The sequence below is a fragment of the Dipodomys merriami genome, unplaced genomic scaffold, assembly GCF_024711535.1.
Source record: "Dipodomys merriami isolate MVZ:Mamm:240054 unplaced genomic scaffold, mDipMer1.0.p SCAF_415, whole genome shotgun sequence".
Lineage (NCBI taxonomy): Eukaryota > Metazoa > Chordata > Mammalia > Rodentia > Heteromyidae > Dipodomys > Dipodomys merriami.
In genome coordinates, this window is record NW_027205771.1 from 612,264 (window position 1) to 624,284 (window position 12,021).

Here is a 12,021-nt window from a genome sequence, read left to right on the forward strand (position 1 = left end):
TATGCTTTACTCCTGATTATCTGTAGGTATTTTGGCAGACTTTCATTATTAACTTCTCTCAGGAAGTTCTTTGGGAGTTTTTACATGCATGTATGTTGCAGATTTTCACTATATGTTTTCACTTTATGCATTTTGTTAGTAAAGCCAAAGTTTGGCTTACAATTTTGAGAAAAGGATTTTAAACTAGAAATTTATTTTGAGGGCTATATGTTCTTGAATTTTATTTAGGTCTTTCAAGACATTTGTCTGTTTCATCTGCATTGTCACAATTATTGATAAAAAGTCAACTTTCAACACTTTGGGCATAAATTGGTATTTTATTTTTTTCCTGAGAAATCTGCACAGAGATGTATCAACATTTTTCCAGTTTTCTATTTCAGCGATTTTAGTTGAAATCTGAGCCCACTAGTTTGACATTTTCCTTTTAAGTTTAGTGCTGTAATTCTTCCCTTTTAGTACTGCTTTAGTTGTATTCCACAGATTTTAATGTTTTGGGTTCTCATTTTAGTGTAAAATACTTTGAAATTTCTTGTGTGTTTTCTAATCCATAGAAATCTGTGATTTAGCTTCCAAAAATTTTTCCACATATCATTCCTAATCATTTAATACCGTAGTGTCCAGAAAAAAATACTAGAATCCTTTAAAATTTACCAATGGAATGTAACTGTGGAAGAGCACTTGCTGAAGATGCTCAAGTCACTTGAGTTCAAGTCACTTGAGTTCAATCCCCAATAACAACAGAGACTTCTGTTTCGATCCAAAATGTAGTCTATGTTTATAAATGTTCCATGCGCACTTTGAGTGTTCTAGAAATGTCAGCCAGTTTGCTTAACGTTCCTAATCATTGATATCTCTATGCCTACTTTATTATGTTGTCCCTTCACTGAACTTTTTCTGCTTAAGACAGCATATCCTCATTAGAAAATGAATCTCTACATTGATACTATCATTTGCTATGAAATCTAATTTTCTAACATTACTAGTATAGCTAATCAAGCTGTAATTCACATACCATATAATTTATTCATTTACAGTTTACAACTCCATGGCTTTTGGACTTCTCCCAAAGTTGTGCAACCATCACAGTTTTTTACTTGATTCTCTAGGTAACCACTAATCTCCTTATAAACTTGCCCTTCCTGAACATTTCATGGGGATAGAATCTCATGTATTTCTTTCACATGTTTTCAAGGCCTATCCCTATTGAGGCATATTCGTACACATTTTTTTTAATTGTATAGTTTTTTACTTATCACCAACTGACTGTCCAGGTTGCCAACCTTTAAATTGTGTCTTTACATTTAAATCAGGTTACATGGAAGCAGAATAGTTAACTCTTGATTTCTGTCCTGACAAAACTGCTTACTATTTTTTTAATTGGACTGAACTCAGGGCCCATGACACTCTTTCCAGCCGTTTTTTGAACTATTGTGATACTAATTTATCTTGTTTAATACTTACCTGTACATTTCATATTTAGGAAATCTATGACCAGATAAGCAGTAGTGTATATTACCTTTTAGTTTTTCAGATTTCACTTAATACTCTGAAAGGAGTTATTGGGCTACCATTTTACCTCTAAGCATCACCTTCTATTGTAATCTATCATCAGTAAAAGTCTTCAAACATTGAAGTCTATATTTCAATTTTGCTCATTGTTCCAATATTTCCTTTTTTACCCCAGAGTTATCCTATGTGGGACTGATCAAAGATAGCACATAGCATATGGTTGTCAGGGCTTTTCATCCCGCCCCCCCACCCCTCCCCGCCAAATGCTTTATATGATGCCCAGTGAGCTAGCCTTTTGCCTCAAAGATTAAACAACTTTCCCTTATCTGCTTTTCCTTGGATACACTCCCAGATCCCAGCAACTTCCTCACTTCATGAAGTCTAACTGAAATTGCTCTTCCTTTGTTCAGGCCACATAAACCTGCATGCGACTGTCACACAGTACTCCATTTCTTTCCTGAGACACTGCCTGTCCCAGAATTAGGAACTCTTTTTTTTTGGTCAGTTGTGGGGCCTGAACTCTTGGCACTGTCCCTCAGCTCTTCAGCTCAAGGCTAGCACTCTACCACTTGAGCCACAGCGCCACTTCCGGCTTTTTCTGCTTATGTGATTCTGAGGAATCGAACCCAGGGCCTCATGCATGCAAGGCAAGCATTCCACCACTGAGCCACTTTCCTTGCCCAGAATTAGGAACTCAAACTAGTTTAGACATCCAAGTTGTTTTTTTTTTTAAACAAATGTATGTGTAGAAACAATTTCTACAAATGAAGCTAGGCACTGGTGGCTCACCCCTGTAATCCTAGCTACTCAGGAGGCTGAGATCTGAAGATTGTGGTTCAAAGCCAGTCTAGGCTTTGGCCATGAGACTCTAATTAACTACCTGAAAACCAGAGGTGGAGCTGTAGCTGAAAGTACTAGAACACTGGCCTTGAGCAAAAGAGCTCAGGGACTGTGTCCAGGCCCTGAATTCAAGCTTTACAACCAACAACAAAATAATTTTTACAAATGAAATAAAAGCCACAAATGTCCAGATTTATAGCCAGTTCTCAAGTCCTCAAAAAACCCATATCTGGTTTCTGTTTCATTGGGACTTTATGGCTACTGTTCCCTGGCAGTTCCCATCACTCTAGTAGTCAATGCCTATGCTAAGCACATGCCTGATTTTTGCATCCTACAACAAAGACTAAGATTTAGTTAGTCTCACCTTTGATGGACTGTTGCTGAAGTAGTAAAAAATCTTTTCTCGAGGAGAAAGCATTGTTTCATTTTTATGTGGGGAAATGTAGATAGGATGATTTTGAGACAGCTGTATTCGGCGAGGGGAGCCTGTTCTTATAAATGGATAGGGAGAGAGTGGAGGGGCATCCATCTGTTATAAACAAAATCAGTACAATAAACTAGTTTATGAATGTTACACAGTGATGTTTACAATCACAAACCTAAAGAAACTATCATACTAAAACTTAAGTGCTTAAAAGTTGGTGCCAGTCACTGTTCTAAGTACTTTTTAAATAAGTTACATCATTTAATCTTCATAACCCCTTAAGTTTGAAAATACTGTATTACACTAGGAAACAGTGTTTAGTTTGCAAAGTCATCACTGTTAAATACTGAAAAACTAAAACTTCATGTAGCTACTGTCTCTCATATTTCTGTCCTTGTAGGGGGTAGGGAATCCAATGTAGTGTTAGTCTTTTTTATGGTGGTTGTTCCCAGTATGGGGCAGGGCTTGAACTCAGGGGCCTTGTGCTTTTGCTTTGCTTTTTTGCTCAAAGCTGGAGCTCTACCACTTGATCCACACTTCTACTGGCTTTTTGCTGGTTAACTGAAGAATTTCATAGACTATTTCTGCCTGGCCTTGAACCATGATCCTCAAATCTTAGCCTCTTGAGCATGAGCCACAAACGCCCAGCTTTCCTTTTCCTTCTTATTTGCTTATATTAAGTTATGGGAGGAGATGTGTTCATCGTTACATCTCCACACATACATTCTTAATCCTTAATGCTCAGGAGTAGAAATGTTGTTTAGTCAAATCACTAGCTAGAGATTTCCATAGCTTTATTCATTGAAACTGAGGGACTTCTCCATCTCTTAGAACTGGAAGAAACATGAAATAATCCATGTTGAACTTACTGTATTTGCCTGTGAGTACTTCATGGCAAATGCTTTCATTTGTTTTATATAGATGTTGTTATAGAACTGAATGAGGTCTCCTCTCTCCTCCTCTTCCATGTCACTGTTTGCACCTGTGAGCCTAGTAGGTGTAGGAGGGGCACTGCTGGGTTGTGGAACTGGCAAGGTGCTACTTGATCTCATAACTGGACTGGAGTCTCTACTGGCTGCAGACAGTAAAAGTAAAATAAAGGATGTTAATGTTAAACAAAAAGAGGCTGCTAGTACACACTATTTTCAGAAAAATTTCAGAGACTGAGACCATCTACTGCACTACTTATTAATGACAATAGAGGGAATGTTAGTTTTGGTGACACAGTTTTTGCTTTAACACCAGGCTGGCCTCACTATAATCTGGAGTGCAAGGATTATAGATATTTACCACACTGTCTGACTTGACACTTGTTTATACCATGGTGCAAAACTCAGGATAATAACCATACTCCCAAACCATAAATATTACAAGAAAGTTTTCTAGGACCAGAGTTCTGCACTGCGAGGTACAAGTCTACAATGGCATTTTTGTGGCCTGGCTCCAACTGGCATGCTGCCTGTCTGAACCTTTCCTAATTTCCCTGAAGAAAAATGTTATGCACTTTGTGCTTCTCAACTGGAAGGAAAGACAACTTTGACACTGAATTTAAAATTTATTATTACAGCCAATCCTTTTCCAAGAAAGACTTTCTCTAGTAGTTTTTTGTAATCCTTTTTCTCTAGGCTAAGAAGAAATATAGTTCTAATTGTATTTGGGTAAGTTCACGAAGCATTCGCTTACCTCGGTCTTTGTTTGGTTCTGTTGGAGAATTCTGATGGCTTCTGCTTTCACTGCTGCCAGAATTTCTTCTTTTTTGTTTTCCTTTTATCAACACACTTCTATAGACCTTTAAGAAGATAGCAGAAAGGGATGGAAATTAGTTTTTATTAATCATATAGATGATGAGACCTTGACAGGCTACTTGATTTTCCCCAAAATACTAAGTTGTGTTCCTCAGGGATGTTAAAAACTGCACCCAAGTCAGAAGTGGTAGCAAAACACCTGTAATCCCAGTACTTGGAAAGCTAAAGCAAGCGATTAAAAGCCCAGCCTCAAAAAACCCCAAAAGAACTGTAACCAGTTACACAGCTACTATACTACAAGCCTTGAAGAGAGTTAATCTCACTTCAAATTCCAAGTGCTATCTAAAATACTACGTAGCAGTAATAGTCTTTAACAAAATGAAATCATTCCAAGTCAGATAGAAACTTGACTTTCAGGGCTGGGAAGGTGGCTCAGTGGTAGAGCGCTTGCCTTGCATGCATGAGGCCCTTGGTTCGATTCCTCAGCACCACATAAGCAAAAAAGAAAAAACGAAGTGGCTCTGTGGCTCAAGTGGTAGAGCGCTAGCCTTGAGCTGAAGAGATGAGGGACAGCGCCCAGACCCAGAGTTCAGGCCCCACGACCGGACCAAAAAAAAAGAAACTTTCAGAAACAGTATTCAAGATAAATTGTATTAAAGATTAATTGAATTTTCATTTTAATTAATGTAAATTTCATATAAGATTTTGGTTAAATGTACAGTAGTGTTCTTATTAAACTAGATGGAAAAGTGACATAGAAACCAACTACTTAATTTGCATCTATGTCAAGATCCTCTGAATTAACGTAGCCTTAGCTGTTAATTCTTGAAAAAAAGGGCACAAAACCAGCTACAGGTAATTTTTAAATTTACCATCAAATACTTTAGCTTTCTTTTCAACTCCAAGAGAAAACGTAGTTACCTGGCTACATGCCTGTGGCTGAGTCCTATAACAACGCATGATATTCTGGAAAGACTTGTCTTCTTTTGTGACCTGGCAAAGAGTGAGAGTACTCAGAACTTCTGGCATTAACTGTTTGAAAGCTCAGTGAACCTAACGCTTACTGCAAGTGATTTGTTTTTAAAGTCTCTAGAAATGGTGTTAAAGGCATATACCAATTGGACAAACGTCCATGAAAATCTAAAATTATGAGCAGAAGCATGATATGTGAACTAAGATTTGGAATACAAAGGTACAACTGAATTGAAAAAATTTGCTGTAGGAAAAAAGAGGAACTAGCTAAGTAGAATAAGGAGGCTTGGCATGGCAGTACATGTCTATAATCCCAGCTACAAAGGAAGGAGCTACTCCAGATTACAGACCAGCTTAGTGACACAGTAAAAACTGTGTCACCAAAACAGACATGGGAAGATTACAATTCAAGACCAAAAAGTTCAGTTGGTGCTCCATGTTTATTGCAGCACTGTTCACAATAGCCAGGATACGGAAACAACCCAGATATCCCACCACAGATGAATGGATCCAAAAATTGTGGTATCTATACACAATGGAATATTATGCAGCCATTAGAAAGGACAAAATAATAGCATTTTCAGGGAAATGGATGGAGCTAGAAGAAATGTTGAGCGAGGTAAGCCAAGAGCAAAGAGACAAACGGTACGTGGTCTCCCTGATAAGTGGGTGTTAAATCCAAAATGGTAGGTGACACGACAAAATTAACAGGACTTAAGAAACAAAGGACTTCCACTCATCTGGTCGAATCACTACTAAATAACCCCATGCTGCTGATCACATGTATGGCATATATGTGTACACCGGAGGGGAACCAGGAAGACAAAACTAGAGGGAATCGGGAAAACATAACAGCGGGACCCATCAACTGCACTGGACATTGACCAAAATGAACTAAGCAACTTAATGGCAGTGATGGGAGGGAGGGAACAAATGGGAAAGAGGGAACAGCTGATGCTATGCAAAATAAAAGAAATGTACATACCACCCAATGTGGAAGAAATAACTATCACAAAGCTCATCGAACTCATAAATGTTATAGACTGTGATAGACAATTTGTTCAGGAAAGTTAGAATGTGTTTGTGACTTAAACTGAGTATCACTATCACAATACTGTGAAATTTGGGAAATTATGTAACAACTTAATCACAATAAAAAATTTGAAAACAAATCAGTAGGTGCCTGTGATCCCAAGAATGTGAGAAAGGTAGAGGTAGAAGGCTTATAGCCTGGGCAAAAAGCAAAACCCTATCTGAAAAAATAAACGAAAGCACAAAAAAGAACTTGGGGAATGGCTCAAATGAGGTCCTGAGTTCAAACCCCAGTTAAAACCCCACCACCACAGACAAAAAAAGAAACTGGCAAACTAAGATCTAAAATAAAAAACCAGAAGTTTTAGATACCATTAAAACACACCAACATGTGTAATGTGAATACCAGAAGGGATCAGAGGGAGAAAAACAGAATGTTCAAAGAACCCAAGCTTAACATTGTAGCAAATTCTTTAAACCAGCATGTAGGAGGCAGGGACAGGAAGATCAAGAGTAAGGTCACCCTTGGCTACTACATAATGAGACCATCTCAAAAACAAATACTGAAAGTGTATTTTAAAACATTGATGTAAGTGTAAGCTGGGCGCCGGTGGCTCACACCTGTAATCCTAGCTACTCAGGAGGCTGAGATCTGAGGATCATGATAAAGCCAGCCCGGGCAGGAAACTCCCTGAGACTCGTCTCCAGTAAACCACTAGAAAACCAGAAGTGGTGCTGTGGCTCAAGCGGTAGAGCACTCGCCTTGAGCTGAAGAGCACACAGACAGCAACCAAGCCCAGAGTTCAAGCCCCACAACCGACCCCCCCCCCAAAAAAAAATTGATGTACATACCCAGAAACTAAAGTCCAAGTAAGAGAATATCTTGAAAACATCAAGAAAACAGTATTTCATTTACAGAGAAGCCCCACTAAACAGCTAACTTGTCATCAGAAACTGTTCAAGAGGAAGTAGGGTAACAAATTCAAAGTAATCAAAATTTTTAAAAGCCAGAATCTTCTCTGCAGCAAAGTTATCTTTCAAAAGTGAAAACACATTCTCCTTATTTAAAATATTCAGAGACGTTCTTGATGCTAAAACTAAGTACACCTAGACAGTAATTTCAAATATACATAAAAGAGTAGGAAAACTGGAGTAAAGACACAGGCAGTTAACCAATAAAGCAACCAATTATATAAAACAGATGTAGTATACTTGTTAACAGTACACAGGAAATGGATAGGAGTATTGAACAAAGGGAATGAACCCAGATAGCAACTAAAACCCAAAGAAGCCATTTAGATAAGCAGAAATGATAAGGTTAGTATAACAAAAGCTATAGACTTACACTCCTTTCTACTCTTGGCTCCAGAACTAGTGGATTTGTTATACTTAATGGATATGATTAACATACAAAATTATACCACCACAAACAGAATAACTTCCATATCTCCCTGGAATTAAGTCAGTATGAATCAACCTGATAAAGCCATAACAAATTATTACCAATAGCTCATGAGTAAGGACAAAGTTCCTCAACAAATTAGTAAAAACAAAATTTAAAACTATGGGGCATAGGAATGCAAAGCTGGTCTAACATGAAAATATAAATTAAGTCAATGAATGCAGAAAGAAACCTTAAACAGAAATAGAACATCTTTTTATGATTAAAACCACTCAAAACACTAGGAATATAAAGGAAAATTTCTCAATCTGTTAGCATTCAGACTAAGGGGACAACTGTGAATGTACTACTTTTAGTGGAAAACTAAAGACAAAGATTTCTGCTTTCAACATTGTATTCGAGTCATGGTAATTGGAAAAGAAAATACATGGCATTTAGTATGGACAAGTAAAATAGGCAGATTATATAACCATGTACAAAGAAAAACCTAAGGAATCTACTTAAAATTAGAACTGACTTCAGCAAGAATGCTAGATACTAAAACTGTCTTTCTATGCACTTGTAATGAACACATCAAAAATGAGAATTGCATTTACAAAAGCATCGAAAATTAGTAGTAAATGGCCAAAGTTATACTCTGACCAAACACAAAACTGTTGAAAAATGGATCTAAGTAAATGTGGAAACATGTCACATTCTTGGATCAGGATGGCAAAATTGGTAAGATGGTAAAACTCCCCAAATTGATCTACATACTTATCTCTATCAGAATTGCAGGTGATTCCTTTGTGAAACTGACAACTTGATTTCAAAGTTCAAATTCTATTTCAAGGGTATTAAAATAGCCAAAATAATGGAAAATAAAAGTATAGGGACTCACATTTCCCAACTCTAAACCTTATAAAAAGGCAAAACTAGGAAACAAAGGAGGAGGCTACAATGTTTGATAAGAAATGTACTCATTACCTTGCCCATGTAATTGTAACCCCTCTGTACAGTATTTTCACAATAAAAAACAAAACAAAACAAAAAAACTTTCTAGGAAAAACAAAACTAATCAGGAGAGAATGGTACTGCATCAAGACAGACAGACAAACAGAATAGATCATCATGTCTATGATGAGCTGCATTTTCAAAATGATGCCCAAATGGGGCTGGGAAGGTAGCTCAGTGGTAGAGCTCTTGCCTTGCATGCCTGAGGCCCTGGGTTCGATTCCTCAACACCACATAAGCACAAAGAAAAAAGCCAGAAGTGGCGCTGTGGCTCAAGTAGTAGAGCGCTAGCCTTGAGCTGAAGAGCTGAGGGACAGCGCCCAGGCCCAGAGTTCAAGCCCCACGACCGGACCCAAAAAAAAAAAAAAAAAAAAAAGGATGCCCAAATCATTTAGTGGGGTGGGGAGGGGCACAGGCTTTTTAACAATGCAACTAGAAAACCACATATAAAAGACTAAAGCTGGCCAGGTGCTAGTGGTTCACACCTGTAATTCTAGCTATTCAGGAGGCTGAGATCTGAGGATCATAGTTCAAAGCCAGCCTGGGCAGAGAAGTCTCTGAGACTCTTATCTCCAATTAATTACTCAAAACAATGGAGCTGTGGGCTGGGAAGGTGGCTCAGTGGTAGAGCGCTTGCCTTGCACGCCTGAGGCCCTGGGTTCGATTCCTCAGCACCACATAAGCAAAAAAGAAAAAAGCTAGAAGTGGCTCAAGTGGTAGAGCGCTAGCCTTGAGCTGATGAGCTGAGGGACAGCGTCCAGGCCCAGAGTTCAGGCCCCACGACCGGACCCCCCCCCCCAAAAAAAATGGAGCTGTACTTCAAACCTGGTAGAGCATTAAGCCTTGAGCAAAAGAGCTCAGGGACAGCACTCAGGCCCTGAGTTCAAACCCCAAGACTGACACCCCCACCCCCAAAAGAGAAAAATCCCACACAGGACAAATGTTTATAAATTATATATCTGACAAGGTAGTTGTATCCAGAATATGTAAAGAACTCCAGAAACTCAAAAATAACCCAATGAACAAAGAGGCTGGACACAGCTCACATCTGTAATCCTAGCTACTTGGTAGGTTGGAGATGGAGCAAAAAATTCACAAGACATCAACATCATTTCAACCAGTGAAGGTACAATGGCAACACACGTATCACGTATCACTCTAGCTAAGCACAAAGCTGAGAATGGGAGGATCATGGTTATAGGCCAGACCAGGCAAAAAAGTTCCCAGGATCTCATCTCAACAGAAAAAAGTCTAGTATGTCATCCCAGTTATAACAAGAAGCAAAATATAGGATCATGGTACAGAGCAGCCAAGACAAAAACCTAGATCCTATCTCAAAAAAAAAATGGGATGGAGGCATGGTTCTGTTGGTAGAATACCTGCCTATCAAGTATGAGGCCTTGAGTTCAAACCCAGTACCACACACAAAATTAAGAGGATGACATGGAAACACTTGTGTCTACACAGCAAGGTTCAATCTTAAAAACAACTTTTTGGAAGGTGGCTCAATGGTAGAGTGTTTGCCTTGCATGCATGAGGCCTTAGGTTTGATTCCTCAGTACCACATAATCAGAAAAAGCCAGAAATGGCACTGTGGCTCAAGTGGTAGCCACCATCCTTGAGCTGAAGAGCTGAGGGACAGTGCCCAGGCCCAGAGTTCAAGCCCCACCACTGACCAAAAAAAAAACAAACCTTTTTTTTTCATGAGCAAGGATTTAAATGTATTCCTCCCAGCAAATGAAAACATGTTCGTCAATAAATGCAGAGAAGCCACAACCATATGAGAGAGACACTTCATACATTTAGAATGATTAGTATAAAAAAATTCTGATAATGGAGGCCAACAGGGCACAATAAAAGATGCTCAACTAATTAAATACAGATCAAAATCACAGATGGAATTCCATACTAATATGACTACAACTAAAAAAAAGGTGACAAGGATATAAGAAATTGGAACTCTCCTGCATAACTGATGATAATGTAAAATGGTAGTTGCTTAAAAGGTTAATCATAGCCAGGTACTGGTAGCTCATGCATGTAACTCTAGCTACACAGAAGGCTGAGATCTGAGGATCTAAGTTTGAGGCCAGCGTGGGCAGGAAAATCGCTAAGACTCTTATCTACAATTAACCACCCAAAGCCAGAAGTGGAGCTTAGCTCAAGGGATAGAACACTAGCCTTAAGACAATACAAATATAATAAACTAAAAAGAGAGAAATTAAGACCTGCATACGTTGTTTGTGCTAATCTAAAAACGATACCATACATTGAAAAACTGGCAGTTCCTCAAAGGGTTAAAACATAGCTATATGTAGAAGAAATCATGTTGAGCAAGGTAAGTCAAGAGCAGAGACAAATGGCACATGGTCTCCCTGATAAATGGATGTTAAATCCAAAATGTAAGGTGATACGACAAAATTAACAAGGCTTAAGAAACAAAGGACTTCCACTCATCTGGTTGAATCACTACTAAATAACCCCATGCTGCTGATCACATATATGGTATATATGTGCACACTGGAGGGAAACCAGGAGGACGACACAGAGCTAGAGGGAATCAGGGGAGAACATACAACAGTGGGACCCATCAGCTGCACTGGACATTGATCAAAATGAACTAAGCAACTCAATGGCAGCGATGGGAGGGAAGGAATAAGTGGGAAAGAGGGAACAGCTGATGCTATGCAAAACAAAAGAAATGTACACATCACCCAATGTGGAAGAAATAACTGTATTGCAAAGCTCAAAGAACTCATCAATGTTATAGAACACGATAGACAATTTGTCCCATGAAAGTTAGAATGTGTTTGTGACTTTAACTAAGCATCACTATCTCACAATACTGTGAAATTTGGGAAACTATGTAATCACTTAATCACAATAAATAATTTGAAAAAAAAAAACCCATAGTTATATGATCAATGCATTCTTCGGACTATGCCCTAGAAAATGACAGCAGGTGTTACAAAAACCATATACATAAATGCTAGTATTATTCATAATATTCAAAGAGTAGAAACAATCCTATATAACCATTAACCTAGAGACTGGAATATTCTAAAGCTGAATTTTGCTAGTATCTGTGAATATATTGACTCATT

The 12,021-nt window shown here is 38.4% G+C and overlaps 1 protein-coding gene across 2 annotated transcripts in view; it reads right to left on the reverse strand.

Moving 5' to 3' along the window:
- LOC138807201 (retinoblastoma-like protein 2) overlaps window positions 1-12,021 on the reverse strand; it is a 66,681-nt gene that overhangs the window by 7,796 nt on the left and 46,864 nt on the right. The window contains exons 18-21 of one of the 2 annotated variants that reach the window (XM_069992783.1): window positions 5,440-5,511; window positions 4,457-4,562; window positions 3,643-3,848; window positions 2,714-2,878 (exon numbers count right to left, since the gene is read on the reverse strand). In XM_069992783.1, the coding sequence (XP_069848884.1) occupies window positions 2,714-2,878; window positions 3,643-3,848; window positions 4,457-4,562; window positions 5,440-5,511 (549 nt within the window). The remainder of the gene's footprint in view (window positions 1-2,713; window positions 2,879-3,642; window positions 3,849-4,456; window positions 4,563-5,439; window positions 5,512-12,021) is intronic. The other variant, XM_069992784.1, reaches the window with a different exon arrangement.